General features: G+C 44.9%; 1 protein-coding gene across 2 annotated transcripts; it reads left to right on the top strand.

The window, feature by feature from the left end:
- The first annotated feature begins 7,395 nt into the window (after window positions 1–7,395).
- On the top strand, window positions 7,396–11,534 carry LOC123395687. Of its 2 annotated transcripts, none has more exons than XM_045090721.1 (3): window positions 7,396–8,999; window positions 10,200–10,464; window positions 10,928–11,534. In XM_045090721.1, the coding sequence occupies exons 1-3, from the start codon at window positions 7,485–7,487 to the stop codon at window positions 11,233–11,235; spliced, it is 2,088 nt and encodes a 695-aa protein (XP_044946656.1). In that variant the 5' UTR covers window positions 7,396–7,484; the 3' UTR covers window positions 11,236–11,534. The 2 variants fall into 2 exon arrangements, with proteins under 2 accessions (XP_044946656.1, XP_044946655.1); XM_045090720.1 differs by having other exon boundaries at window positions 7,397–8,999; window positions 10,925–11,534.
- Window positions 11,535–11,772: the final 238 nt, after the last annotated feature.

The raw sequence follows: 11,772 nt of genomic DNA, 5'->3' as shown, positions 1-11,772 counted from the left end.
TCCAACAAATGGCTAGAAGCCATGAAATCCGAGATAGGATCCATGTATGAGAACAAAGTGTGGACTTTGGAGATACTACCTGAGGACCGCAAGGCTATTCAGAACAAATGGATCTTTAAGAAGAAGACGGACGCTGACGGTAATGTGACCGTTTATAAAGCTCGACTTGTGGCAAAGGGTTTTTCACAAGTTCCAGGAGTTGACTACGATGAGACCTTCTCACCCGTAGCGATGCTTAAGTCCGTCAAAATCATGTTAGCAATAGCTGCATTTTTCGATTATGAAATCTGGCAGATGGATGTCAAAACGGCGTTCCTTAACGGTTTCCTTAAGGAAGAGTTGTATATGATGCAACCCGAAGGTTTTGTCGATCCTAAAAATGCTGACAAGGTGTGCAAGCTCCAGCGATCCATTTATGGACTGGTGCAAGCATCTCGGAGTTGGAACAAACGCTTTGATGAGGTGATCAAAGCATTTGGGTTTATACAAGTGGTTGGAGAATCTTGTATTTACAAGAAAGTGAGTGGGAGCTCTGTGGCGTTTCTAATATTATATGTGGATGACATATTACTGATTGGAAACAACGTAGAGCTTTTGGAGAGCATAAAAGGTTACTTGAATAAAAGTTTCTCTATGAAGGACCTAGGAGAAGCTGCTTACATTCTAGGCATTAAGATCTATAGGGATAGATCAAAACGCCTGATAGGACTTTCACAAAGCACATACCTTGATAAAGTTTTGAAGAGGTTCAAAATGGAACAGTCCAAGAAAGGGTTCTTGCCGGTGTTACAAGGTACGAGATTGAGTAAGACTCAGTGCCCAGCAACTGATGAAGATAGAGAGCATATGCGCTCCGTCCCCTATGCTTCAGCCATAGGTTCTATCATGTATGCGATGTTGTGCACTAGACCGGATGTTAGCCTGGCCATAAGTATGGCAGGTAGGTTCCAGAGTAATCCAGGAGTGGATCACTGGACAGCGGTCAAGAATATCCTGAAGTACCTGAAAAGGACTAAGGAGATGTTTCTCGTGTATGGAGGTGACGAAGAGCTCGCCGTAAAAGGTTACGTCGATGCAAGCTTTGACACAGATCCGGACGACTCTAAGTCGCAAACCGGATACGTATTTATTCTTAATGGGGGTGCAGTAAGCTGGTGCAGTTCCAAGCAAAGCGTCGTAGCAGATTCTACATGTGAAGCAGAGTACATGGCTGCCTCGGAGGCGGCTAAGGAGGGTGTCTGGATGAAGCAGTTCATGACGGATCTTGGAGTGGTGCCAAGTGCGCTGGATCCAATAACCTTGTTCTGTGACAACACTGGTGCCATTGCCTTAGCAAAGGAACCAAGGTTTCACAAGAAGACCAGACACATCAAACGACGCTTCAACCTCATCCGCGACTACGTCGAGGAGGAGGACGTAAATATATGCAAAGTGCACACGGATCTGAATGTAGCAGACCCGCTGACTAAACCTCTTCCACGGCCAAAACATGATCGACACCAGAACTGTATGGGTGTTAGATTTATTACAATGTAATTCACATGGTGATGTGAGGACTAGATTATTGACTCTAGTGCAAGTGGGAGACTGTTGGAATTATGCCCTAGAGGCAATAATAAATGTATAGTTATTATTATAATTCCTGTATCAAGATAATAGTTTATTATCCATGCTATAATTGTATTGAATGAAGACTCATTTACATGTGTGGATACATAGACAAAACACCGTCCCTAGCATGCCTCTAGTTGGCTAGCCAGTTGATCGATGATAGTCAGTGTCTTCTGATTATGAACAAGGTGTTGTTGCTTGATAACTGGATCACGTCATTGGGAGAATCACGTGATGGACTAGACCCAAACTAATAGACGTAGCATGTTGATCGTGTCATTTTGTTGCTACTGTTCTCTGCGTGTCAAGTATTTATTCCTATGACCATGAGATCATATAACTCACTGACACCGGAGGAATACTTTGTGTGTATCAAACGTCGCAACGTAACTGGGTGACTATAAAGATGCTCTACAGGTATCTCCGAAGGTGTTAGTTGAGTTAGTATGGATCAAGACTGGGATTTGTCACTCCGTGTGACGGAGAGGTATCTCAGGGCCCACTCGGTAATACAACATCACAAACAAGCCTTGCAAGCAATGTAACTTAGTGTAAGTTGCGGGATCTTGTATTACGGAACGAGTAAAGAGACTTGCCGGTAAGCGAGATTGAAATAGGTATGCGGATACTGACGATCGAATCTCGGGCAAGTAACATACCGAAGGACAAAGGGAATGACATACGGGATTATACGAATCCTTGGCACTGAGGTTCAAACGATAAGATCTTCGTAGAATATGTAGGATCCAATATGGGCATCCAGGTCCCGCTATTGGATATTGACCGAGGAGTCTCTCGGGTCATGTCTACATAGTTCTCGAACCCGCAGGGTCTGCACACTTAAGGTTCGACGTTGTTTTATGCGTATTTGAGTTATATGGTTGGTTACCGAATGTTGTTCGGAGTCCCGGATGAGATCACGGACGTCACGAGGGTTTCCGGAATGGTCCGGAAACGAAGATTGATATATAGGATGACCTCATTTGATTACCGGAAGGTTTTCGGAGTTACCGGGAATGTACCGGGAATGACGAATGGGTTCCGGGAGTTCACCGGGGGGGCAACCCACCCCGGGGAAGCCCATAGGCTTTGGGGAGACACACCAGCCCTTAGTGGGCTGGTGGGACAGCCCCAAGGGGGCCTATGCGCCAAGAGAAGGAAATCAAAGGAAAAGAAAAAAAAAGAGGGAGGAAGTGGGAAGGGAGGGGGACTCCTCCCACCAAACCAAGTCCAACTCGTTTTGGGGGGGAGTCCTCCCCCCCTTGGCTCGGCCGACCCCTTGAGGGTCCCTTGGACCCCAAGGCAAGGTCCCCCTCCCTCCTCCTATATATATGGAGCAATTAGGGCTGATTTGAGACGACTTTCTCACGGCTGCCCGACCACATACCTCCACGGTTTTTCCTCTAGATCGCGTTTCTGCGGAGCTCGGGCGGAGCCCTGCTGAGACAAGATCATCACCAACCTCCGGAGCGCCGTCACGCTGCCGGAGAACTCTTCTACCTCTCCGTCTCTCTTGCTGGATCAAGAAGGCCGAGATCATCGTCGAGCTGTACGTGTGCTGAACGCGGAGGTGCCGTCCGTTCGGTACTAGATCGTGGGACTGATCGCGGGATTGTTCGCGGGGCAGATCGAGGGACGTGAGGACGTTCCACTACATCAACCGCGTTCTCTAACGCTTCTGCTGTACGATCTACAAGGGTACGTAGATCACTCATCCCCTCTCGTAGATGGACATCACCATGATAGGTCTTCGTGCGCGTAGGAAATTTTTTGTTTCCCATGCGACGTTCCCCAACACCGACATGATCTTCTTGTCATCGACGCAACACCTTGATCTCCATCATCGTGCCGCCATCGAGGTTGTCATGCTATCTATGCTATTACTACTAAAGCTACAACCTAGCAATATAGTAAACGCATCTGCAAACACAAACGTTAGTTTAAAGACAACCAAATGGCTCATGACGGTTGCCGTAGCATCGACGTGCAAGTCGATATTAACTATTACAACATGATCATCTCATACATCCAATATATCACATCATGTCTTTGGTCATATCACATCACAAGCGTACCCTGCAAAAACAAGTTAGACATCCTCTAATTCGTTGTTGCATGTTTTACGTGGCTGCTATGGGTATCTAGTATGATCGCATCTTACTTACGCAAAAACCACAACGGAGATGTGCAAATTGCTGTTTAACCTCTCTCCAAGGACCGCCTCGGTCAAATCCAATTCAACTAAAGTTGAAGAAACCGACACCCGCCAGTCATCTTTATGCAACGTGTTGCATGTTGATCGATGAAACCAGTCTCTCCTAAGCATACGAGTATTGTTGGTCTAGGCCGCTTCAATCCAACAATACCGCCAAATCGAGAAAAGCCTAAGGAGGGCAGCAAATCGAACATCAACGCCCACAAAAACTTTCATGTTCTACTCGAGATTACATCTACGCATGAACCTAGCTCATGATGCCACTGTTGGGGAACGTTGCATGGGAAACAAAAAATTTCCTACGCACACAAAGACCTATCATGGTGATGTTCATCTATGAGAGGGAGATCGGATCCACATACCCTTGTAGATCGCTAAGCGGGAAGCGTTAAGAAACGCGGTTGATGTAGTGGTATAGCTTCGTGATTCAAATCACCGTCGTCCCACGATCCGTTCCGATCTAGCGCCGAACGAACGGCACCTCCGCGTTCAGCACACGTACAAATCGATGACGATCTCCGCCTTCTTGATCCAGCAAGAGAGACGGGAAAGTAAATGAGTTCTCCGGCAGCGTGATGGCGCGCCGGTGATGGTGATGATCTATTCCTGCAGGGCTCCGCCCGAGCTCCGCAGAAAACCGATCTAGAGGAAGAACTACGAAGTAGAGGTTTGAGTTGCACGTGGAAAAGTTGTGTCTCAAAAACCCTAAAACCTCTAGTATATATAGGAGGAGGGGAGGGGCTAGCCTTGGGGCTCAAGAGAGCCCCAAGGGCGCCGTCCGAGAGAGGAGAGGAGGACTCCAACTCCAATTCGGTTTGGGGAAGGAGGAGTCCTCCTCTTCCTTCCCACCTCCCTCTTTTTTTTCTTTGATTTTCTTTTCCTAGCCCCATAGCCCACTTGGGCTGGCCTCACCAGCCCACTAACGGGTGGTGTGACACCCTTGGCTCACTTCCGGGCGGGTGGGCCCCTCCCGGTGAAAACGCGGAACCCATTCGTCACTCCCGGTACACTCCCGGTAATGCCCGAAATCTTTCCGGAGACCAAATTAAACCATCCTATATATCAATATTCGTTTCCGGACCATTCCGGAAACCCTCGTGATGTCAGTGATCTCATCCGGGACTCCGAACAACCTTCGGTCATCAACACCTATAACTCAACTATACCGAAACGTCACCGAACCTTAAGTGTGCAGACCCTGCGGGTTCGAGAAAACTATGCAGACATGACCTGAGACACTCCCCGATTAATATACAATAGCGGGACCTGGATGTCCATATCGGATCTGACATATTCTACGAAGATCTTATCAGTTGAACCTCTGTGCCAAGGATTCATATAATCCCGTATAACATTTCCTTTGTCCTTCGTTATGTTACTTGCCCGAGATTTGATCGTCGGTATCTCTATACCTATTTCAATCTCGTTACCGGCATGTCTCTTTACTCGTTCCGTAATACAAGATCCCATGACTCACACTTGAGTCACATTGCTTGCAAGGCTTGTTTGTGATGTTGTATTACCGAGTGGGCCTCGAGATACTTCTCCGTCACACGGAGTGACAAATCCCAGTCTTGATCCATGCATGCTAACTCAACGGACACCTTCGGAGATACCTGTAGAGGACCTTTATAGTCACCCAGTAACGTTGTGACATTTGATACACACAAGGTATTCCTCCGGTGTCAGTGAGTTACATGATCTCATGGTCATAGGAATGAATACTTGACACGCATAAAACAATAGCAACACAATGACACGATCACATGCTACGTTTATAATTTGGGTCTTGTCCATCACATCATTCTCCTAATGATGTGATCCAGTTATCAAGTGACAACACTTGCATATGGTCACAAAATCTTAACCATCTTTGATCAACTTGCTAGCCAACTATAGGCTTACTAGGGACATTGTTTTGTCTATATATCCACACATGTATCTATGCTTTCATTCAACACAATTATAGCATGGATAATAAACGATTATCTTGAAACAGAAAATATAATACTAATTATTTTATCATTGCCTCTAGGGCATATTTCCAACACATTTATCTCACATGTGTTGCAGTTATCCATTTACTAGTAGCATGGGTTGTATAACAAACGCTACTACTACGACCTATTCGCGAGACACGATTGAGAATATTTACTACTAGCGTGTTTTAACCGTCACGCGCTATTAATAATATTTTCTAGTAGCAGAGGTTAATCGAGCATACTACTAGTAAATATCAGCAGCGAGGGTTAAAATAAAGCGCTACTAGTAAGCGCCTACCTATAAGCTATTTTTTAATAATAGCGGGCCGGTACACACCGTTTATTTGTTTATATATTTTTATATATTTTTTATGTTTTTTAATATTATATCTATTCCTACTAATAAAGCATCTATTGCTTTTGTGGTACGTAATTAATATTGCCTCCAAAATTCTCTAATATTACCTACCAATGCCACCTATAAGTTATAAAAAAGGTTTTGCAGGGAATCCTCGCATGGGCCGGCCCAAGCATAGGGACCAGCTATACTACGCTCTGCTCGGTGGAAAATAAACATCACACCCATTTGGGCCAGCCCATGGGCGGGGGCCTGTTTTTTAGTATTTTAATTATTATTTATCTGTTCCTTTTTATTTTTTCTATTTCATATAAATCAATAAAAACTTTAGAAATTCAAAAAACTATATTTACATAAATGTTTGATAAAACATAAAATATTTGCGAATTCAAAAATTGTTTGGGATTTTTGTAAAAATGTTTGCATATTAAAAAAATCGTAATTTTGGAGAAAACATTCGTGAATCAAAAAAGTCTATCATTTTGAGAAATTTCGCTAATGCAAATAAAAAAATGTTTGATAATTCAAAAAATGAAATATTCGCCAATTCACAAGAAAATACTTGAAAATAGTTCGTAATATAAAATATTATTTGGAGTTTAAAAAATGTTTATAAATAGTAAAAAATGTTTTCGATTTTCAAAATGTTACCAAATTTGTAAAAGTGTTCACGAATGATTGAATGTATGCAGTTCAACAATAATGCTTCCGAGTCTTTCAGATTATATACCTGAGTGAATTTTGATGAATTAATTGTCAGTCTGGATCGGAATATTATAGTATATTTTAAAAAATGTTTCTTGAAATTCAGAATAATTCTTTGAGTTACCAAATTTTTTGACAACCATGATATTTTTAAAAAAATATGAACATTGTTTCAACTTGTGAATTGTGAATAAAATTAAAAAAAGAAATATTTTCTTGCATTTGTGAACAAGTTTTCGAAATGCGATGAGATATGAACATAATATGGTCATCGCCATTGAAGATGATGTTTTTTTCGTTGCAACACACGGGCCCTTTACTAGTAAACCTAAAAATAGATTCATCAGGTTGAAAATATGTAATCGGACGTACTAAACCATGAAACGTACCGGCCCGTTTATAATAATCAAACCGTACTTGAGCTTCAAGGCGCAGCACACGGGCCCCTCTGGGCCGTGCGTGTGCCGGACCGGGCCGCCCGTTTGGCTAGGTATATGGACCCAGGGCCCGGACGGCATTACACTAAGCAAAGCTTCCAAAGAGATTTCCCCAAATTTGCGTAAAGAAAAGAGATTTCCCCAAATCGATCTCCACCTAGGTCGCCGGCGAGGCGATGGCCAGCCTCAACGCCAAGGCGAGCACCGGCCATCTCCGCGTCTACGGTCCGGCGCTGTACGACTACGGCGCCCCGCTGATGAAGGAGAGAGATCAGGAAGCGTCACTCCTCCTCCTCAAGATCCAGCACCACTACGAGGAAGCCCTCCGGCGGCTCACCGTGCGGTGGCGCTCCGACGTCTGCTTGGGAGTCTGCGTCGGACTTCTCGATCCGGTCTCCAACATAATCGCCAGCACCCTCGTCGCCGCCACAGAAGCTCCAGTTGACGCGGACCCGACGGCGGTGCCACCACCCTCCTCGCCGCCACAGAAGCTCAGGGACGTGGAGCGGCGCTCCCTCGACGGCCTCGTCGCCTTCCTCACCTGCTTCTTCCCTTACCTCGCCGATTGGGAGGCCGTCAGGTACCTTCTCCTCGCCGAAGCCGACCCCATCGTTGCCGCCCGCATCGTCGTCGAGTCCCGCGGCGTCAGGTGCTTCCGCGAAGGCTCTGCCGCCGCCTGCGGCGCCCTCAAGCTGGCCCTCAACTGCGCGATGGTGGCCGCCAAGCACCCGTGTCCCTCGCAGCTCGCCGGCGTGTGGCTGTCGCTGAGCTCCTCCCTCCACAATGTTGCCCCCTTGCTCTCGGATGTGCAGCCCAATTTCCCCCGTGACATCCTCCACAGCTTTCACACATTGGTCAAGGAGAAGGCACATTCCCCATATCCTACTCCTGATGGCAGCCTCGTCAGGCCATGGAAACTTGCTGCCCGTTGCCGCAAGCGCGCCACCAAGCTGACCTACCGGCATTCATGGTCACTCAGGCGAGTGCTCCTCGATACGATCCATGGATTCTACCTGCAGGCTCTTGCAAGATTACCGTGTGGTTACCACCGCAGCCTGCTCGATGCTGGACATTGCTACGGCCCGTTCGACCCCGTCTCCAACATCATCATCAATACCATCTGGTACCAAGCCACCTTCCCACCACTGAGTCAGCAGGACGAGCTGGACATTGTGGGCACATTGTGCCTAATGCGGATTGAAGCACGATCCTTCTACGGACTTGTCTCCTTCCTCTGCACCTGTCACCAAGATCTCAACGCCGATCAGGCCATAAGGTTCCTGCTCGACACGGCACTCAACTTGTCCGCGACAAAGCAGTGCAGCAGTGTCAAGGAAGAACACGAAGCCTACCGGGCTGCTACCATTGCGGCATGGCACCCCAGACCCGACGCCCAAGCAGAATTCCTCAGTTCATTAAAGGCGATGTCGGTAGCGCCTCATGTCCTGTCACTGCTACAAGATGGAGGCCAGTATCAGCTCTCCTCTCAATGTGTCCACCAGATACACAGGCTATTGTGCTCTGAATACCATTCCATTGTTGGTGTGCCGACCCAGCAGCGGAGGCCAGCTCCCATTTCTGAACGACAGTTCCATTTTACCATGTCTGAGGGTCGTAAACAACGAAGGGCTCATAGAAGGATCTCCGCAAAGGTCAAGGCTGCACTACGGAGATATGAGAAGAAGGATTCAGTGAGTTGGTTTATCCCTTGGATACCTCTATATATATTTTTATCCAAATTATAGCAACCAAAAACCTACGTAAACAGCTAATGAAACCTGCTACCTAGCAACCTCCCTCGATTCATTATCAGACTGACTGAAAGCCCTGCAGTTTATCTTGTGATAGTTCATATTTTTTTTGTTTATAATCCTGCTGAATCGTTGCACATGTAAACAAACTTTGGACAAGCCCAAGAAGTTTGCTTCACTGCATGATTGACGGCCCCTGTCTGGCAGGTTCCCAAAATTTTGGGGCCCCAGTTTTTGACTGAAGTACCATACTATTGTTAGTTTTACTTTCATTTTATAGAGGCTATTAGTCTTATACTCTACTCCATAGTGTTAATCAGTACATTAGCTGGGAATAGTCAAGACAATGAAGAAAATATCATTTATGTCTTCCTGGGAATCTGCACTGCTGCATACGCATCCCTCTCAGTCATGCACCACACTACTAGTCATGCATAGCAATCTTTTGTTTTTTCATTTACTACTCATGCACCATACTATCTCATTGCTCATCGGCTGATAGTAAGGGCTTGCATTCTTCTACTGTGACTGCACTTTGCTCATTATGGGTAAAAAGTACTCTGATAAAGGGCTTCCATCCTTCTTCTACTCTGACTGCACTCATTATGGGTAAAAGTAATTCTGATAAAGAGTTGTACGTATAGTAAAAGATACTCGGAGATTTTATTCCAAATGAAACTGCGTATATGACCCATTAATATTGTAAATATTTGGAACAACTAGGCTCTTTTGCAATACAATTTGGTAACTTTTTCAGCTACTGTTGCATCGACAAAGATACGTATTTCGAAAGAAAAACTGTTGGTGCCCTACTTCTGATTGAGCAATAAAGACGGCTAGGGATAGAAACATGTTTTCCCTTAATTGCCTTTAATAGCTCAGACCCACATTTTAGTTTCGCACCGATCCTCCAATTTATTATTGGGTATAAGATCTTGATATTTGAGTTAATTCCTACGCGAACGACAAGCATTAGCATCTGGAGCTCTAGAATAATGTTTAAACAAGTAGTGCTGTGAGATCAAGTTTGGTTAGGATGTGCTGTGAGACCGTAATGGTCTGAAAAGAGAGGATATTGATCTTCCCTTAGTTCTACTTTACACTCAGTTGCTGATTTACTTGCCTTTTGCAATCTTATAGGGACACTCTTATCAGCTTCATGTGGTGTGTGGTGTGAATGAATGCGTGTCAGGTCCTGACAACTGCGAAGGCTCGGGCTTGAAGCCAGGACTTGATCCTAATGATGACTACTACCATCACACCCATGCCAATTTTCTGGCGACTCGAAATGTTGCCGGCATAGTTTCAGCTCCTGTACTCTTCTTTGTCGAGCTTAGCAACCACGATGACGACCAGGATAGCCAGCTTCTGTGTTGCCCCGTGGATTTGCCACCACCAGGCGCTGGTATATACACACACGTTCCCTCCCCTTTGTTTAAGGTTCCTTTTTTCTTCACCATATGGATATAGTTCGGTTCTTGCTCATGTCATGCGCTGCCATCCATGTGTATTGTAGATGATATGTAGATGGTTACGTTCACTAGGAAGTTGATAGTTTACATACCACAATCGAATCTGTCTGTAATCGTTGAATTAATTTAGTAGATTTCCTAATTTATATGATCATATCATTACAGACATTCTGAAGGACCACAAGTAACCAGTTATTTGTTACTGCCTGTTTAGCCTGAGCAACTGAAAAGTAGACTTTTGCACACTTATAAGCAGAGTCAATTCATCAGCATAACTTTCCAAGCTAGAGCAAAATTCCTGCTAAAAATTATTTGAAAATTAAGTGCATGCATATTCATCATAATTTAATCCCATTAACTAGTGTATGCTTCATCTTGTGCATCATTGTACAGCAGGACTAGTCCGCTGCCTTTTCTGTGAGCATCAAGGGATCAGGATTGTGCACCCGGCCTTGGAGGGATTCCATGGGCACGAGGCGGAGTTCGAGAAGATGGTCCGCGGAGAAGATCTATACAACAATGACTACTATCCGGAGGGCGACATCGAGCCCTACACCAACCATCAAATCTTAGAGTACAGTGAAGATGTTGCGAAGTGGGTGCACGAGGGACTCGACGAGGACTGCATGTACCTCAGCAGCAATGACTTCACCATCGAGAAAGATGATAGCGATGAAAGCGAGGAGGTTGACGACCTGGAGTAATATGTAGCAAAGATTCTAGTGATGGTGAATAATTATTTTACTGTGTTGGCTGTAGTGTTCGCTTGCCTGCACTGACGATCCTCTATTAAGTAGCAGCTAGTTAGTTTATTTGTTTAGTTATAGGATTAGCAAATCTGTCGACCTAACAAGTAGGTTAGGTTCTCGAACCAAAAGCTGTCTTTCTGTTTACAGTGAGTGTCAGTAACACTGTTGTGGCCCTCAAAAAAAAAGAGTAACATTCTTGTGTGTGTTACTGTATATAGGTATTAATACAGGATAGAATGTGCATGGTTTGCTTCTATCATGTTCGGACGTGCGGTAAACGTCTCGGCCGGACATTAAGGGCTCCTTTGATTCAATGTAATTCTATAGAATTTCTGCAGGATTGGAATCATTAGAAATTTTTCTTACTTTGATTCATTGCATTGGATTTCATAGGAATTTTTCGTATAAAACCTTCTGTACTACATTTCATAGAAATCTGACATCCACTCCAACCTTTTCTAACAATTTGTTTCATTTTTCTATGGCATCAAA

This window comes from Hordeum vulgare, chromosome 5H (genome assembly GCF_904849725.1).
Source record: "Hordeum vulgare subsp. vulgare chromosome 5H, MorexV3_pseudomolecules_assembly, whole genome shotgun sequence".
Lineage (NCBI taxonomy): Eukaryota > Viridiplantae > Streptophyta > Magnoliopsida > Poales > Poaceae > Hordeum > Hordeum vulgare.
This window is presented reverse-complemented; position numbering and strand designations above follow the sequence as displayed.

Coding starts and splice junctions, on each gene's coding strand:
- LOC123395687 (XM_045090720.1), top strand. CDS start 7,485: ATGGCCAGCCTCAACGCCAAGGCGAGCACCGGCCATCTCCGCGTCTAC. Junction 9,000..10,199: donor GATATGAGAAGAAGGATTCA/GTGAGTTGGTTT, acceptor GCAATCTTATAG/GGACACTCTTATCAGCTTCA. Junction 10,465..10,924: donor TTTGCCACCACCAGGCGCTG/GTATATACACAC, acceptor ATCATTGTACAG/CAGGACTAGTCCGCTGCCTT.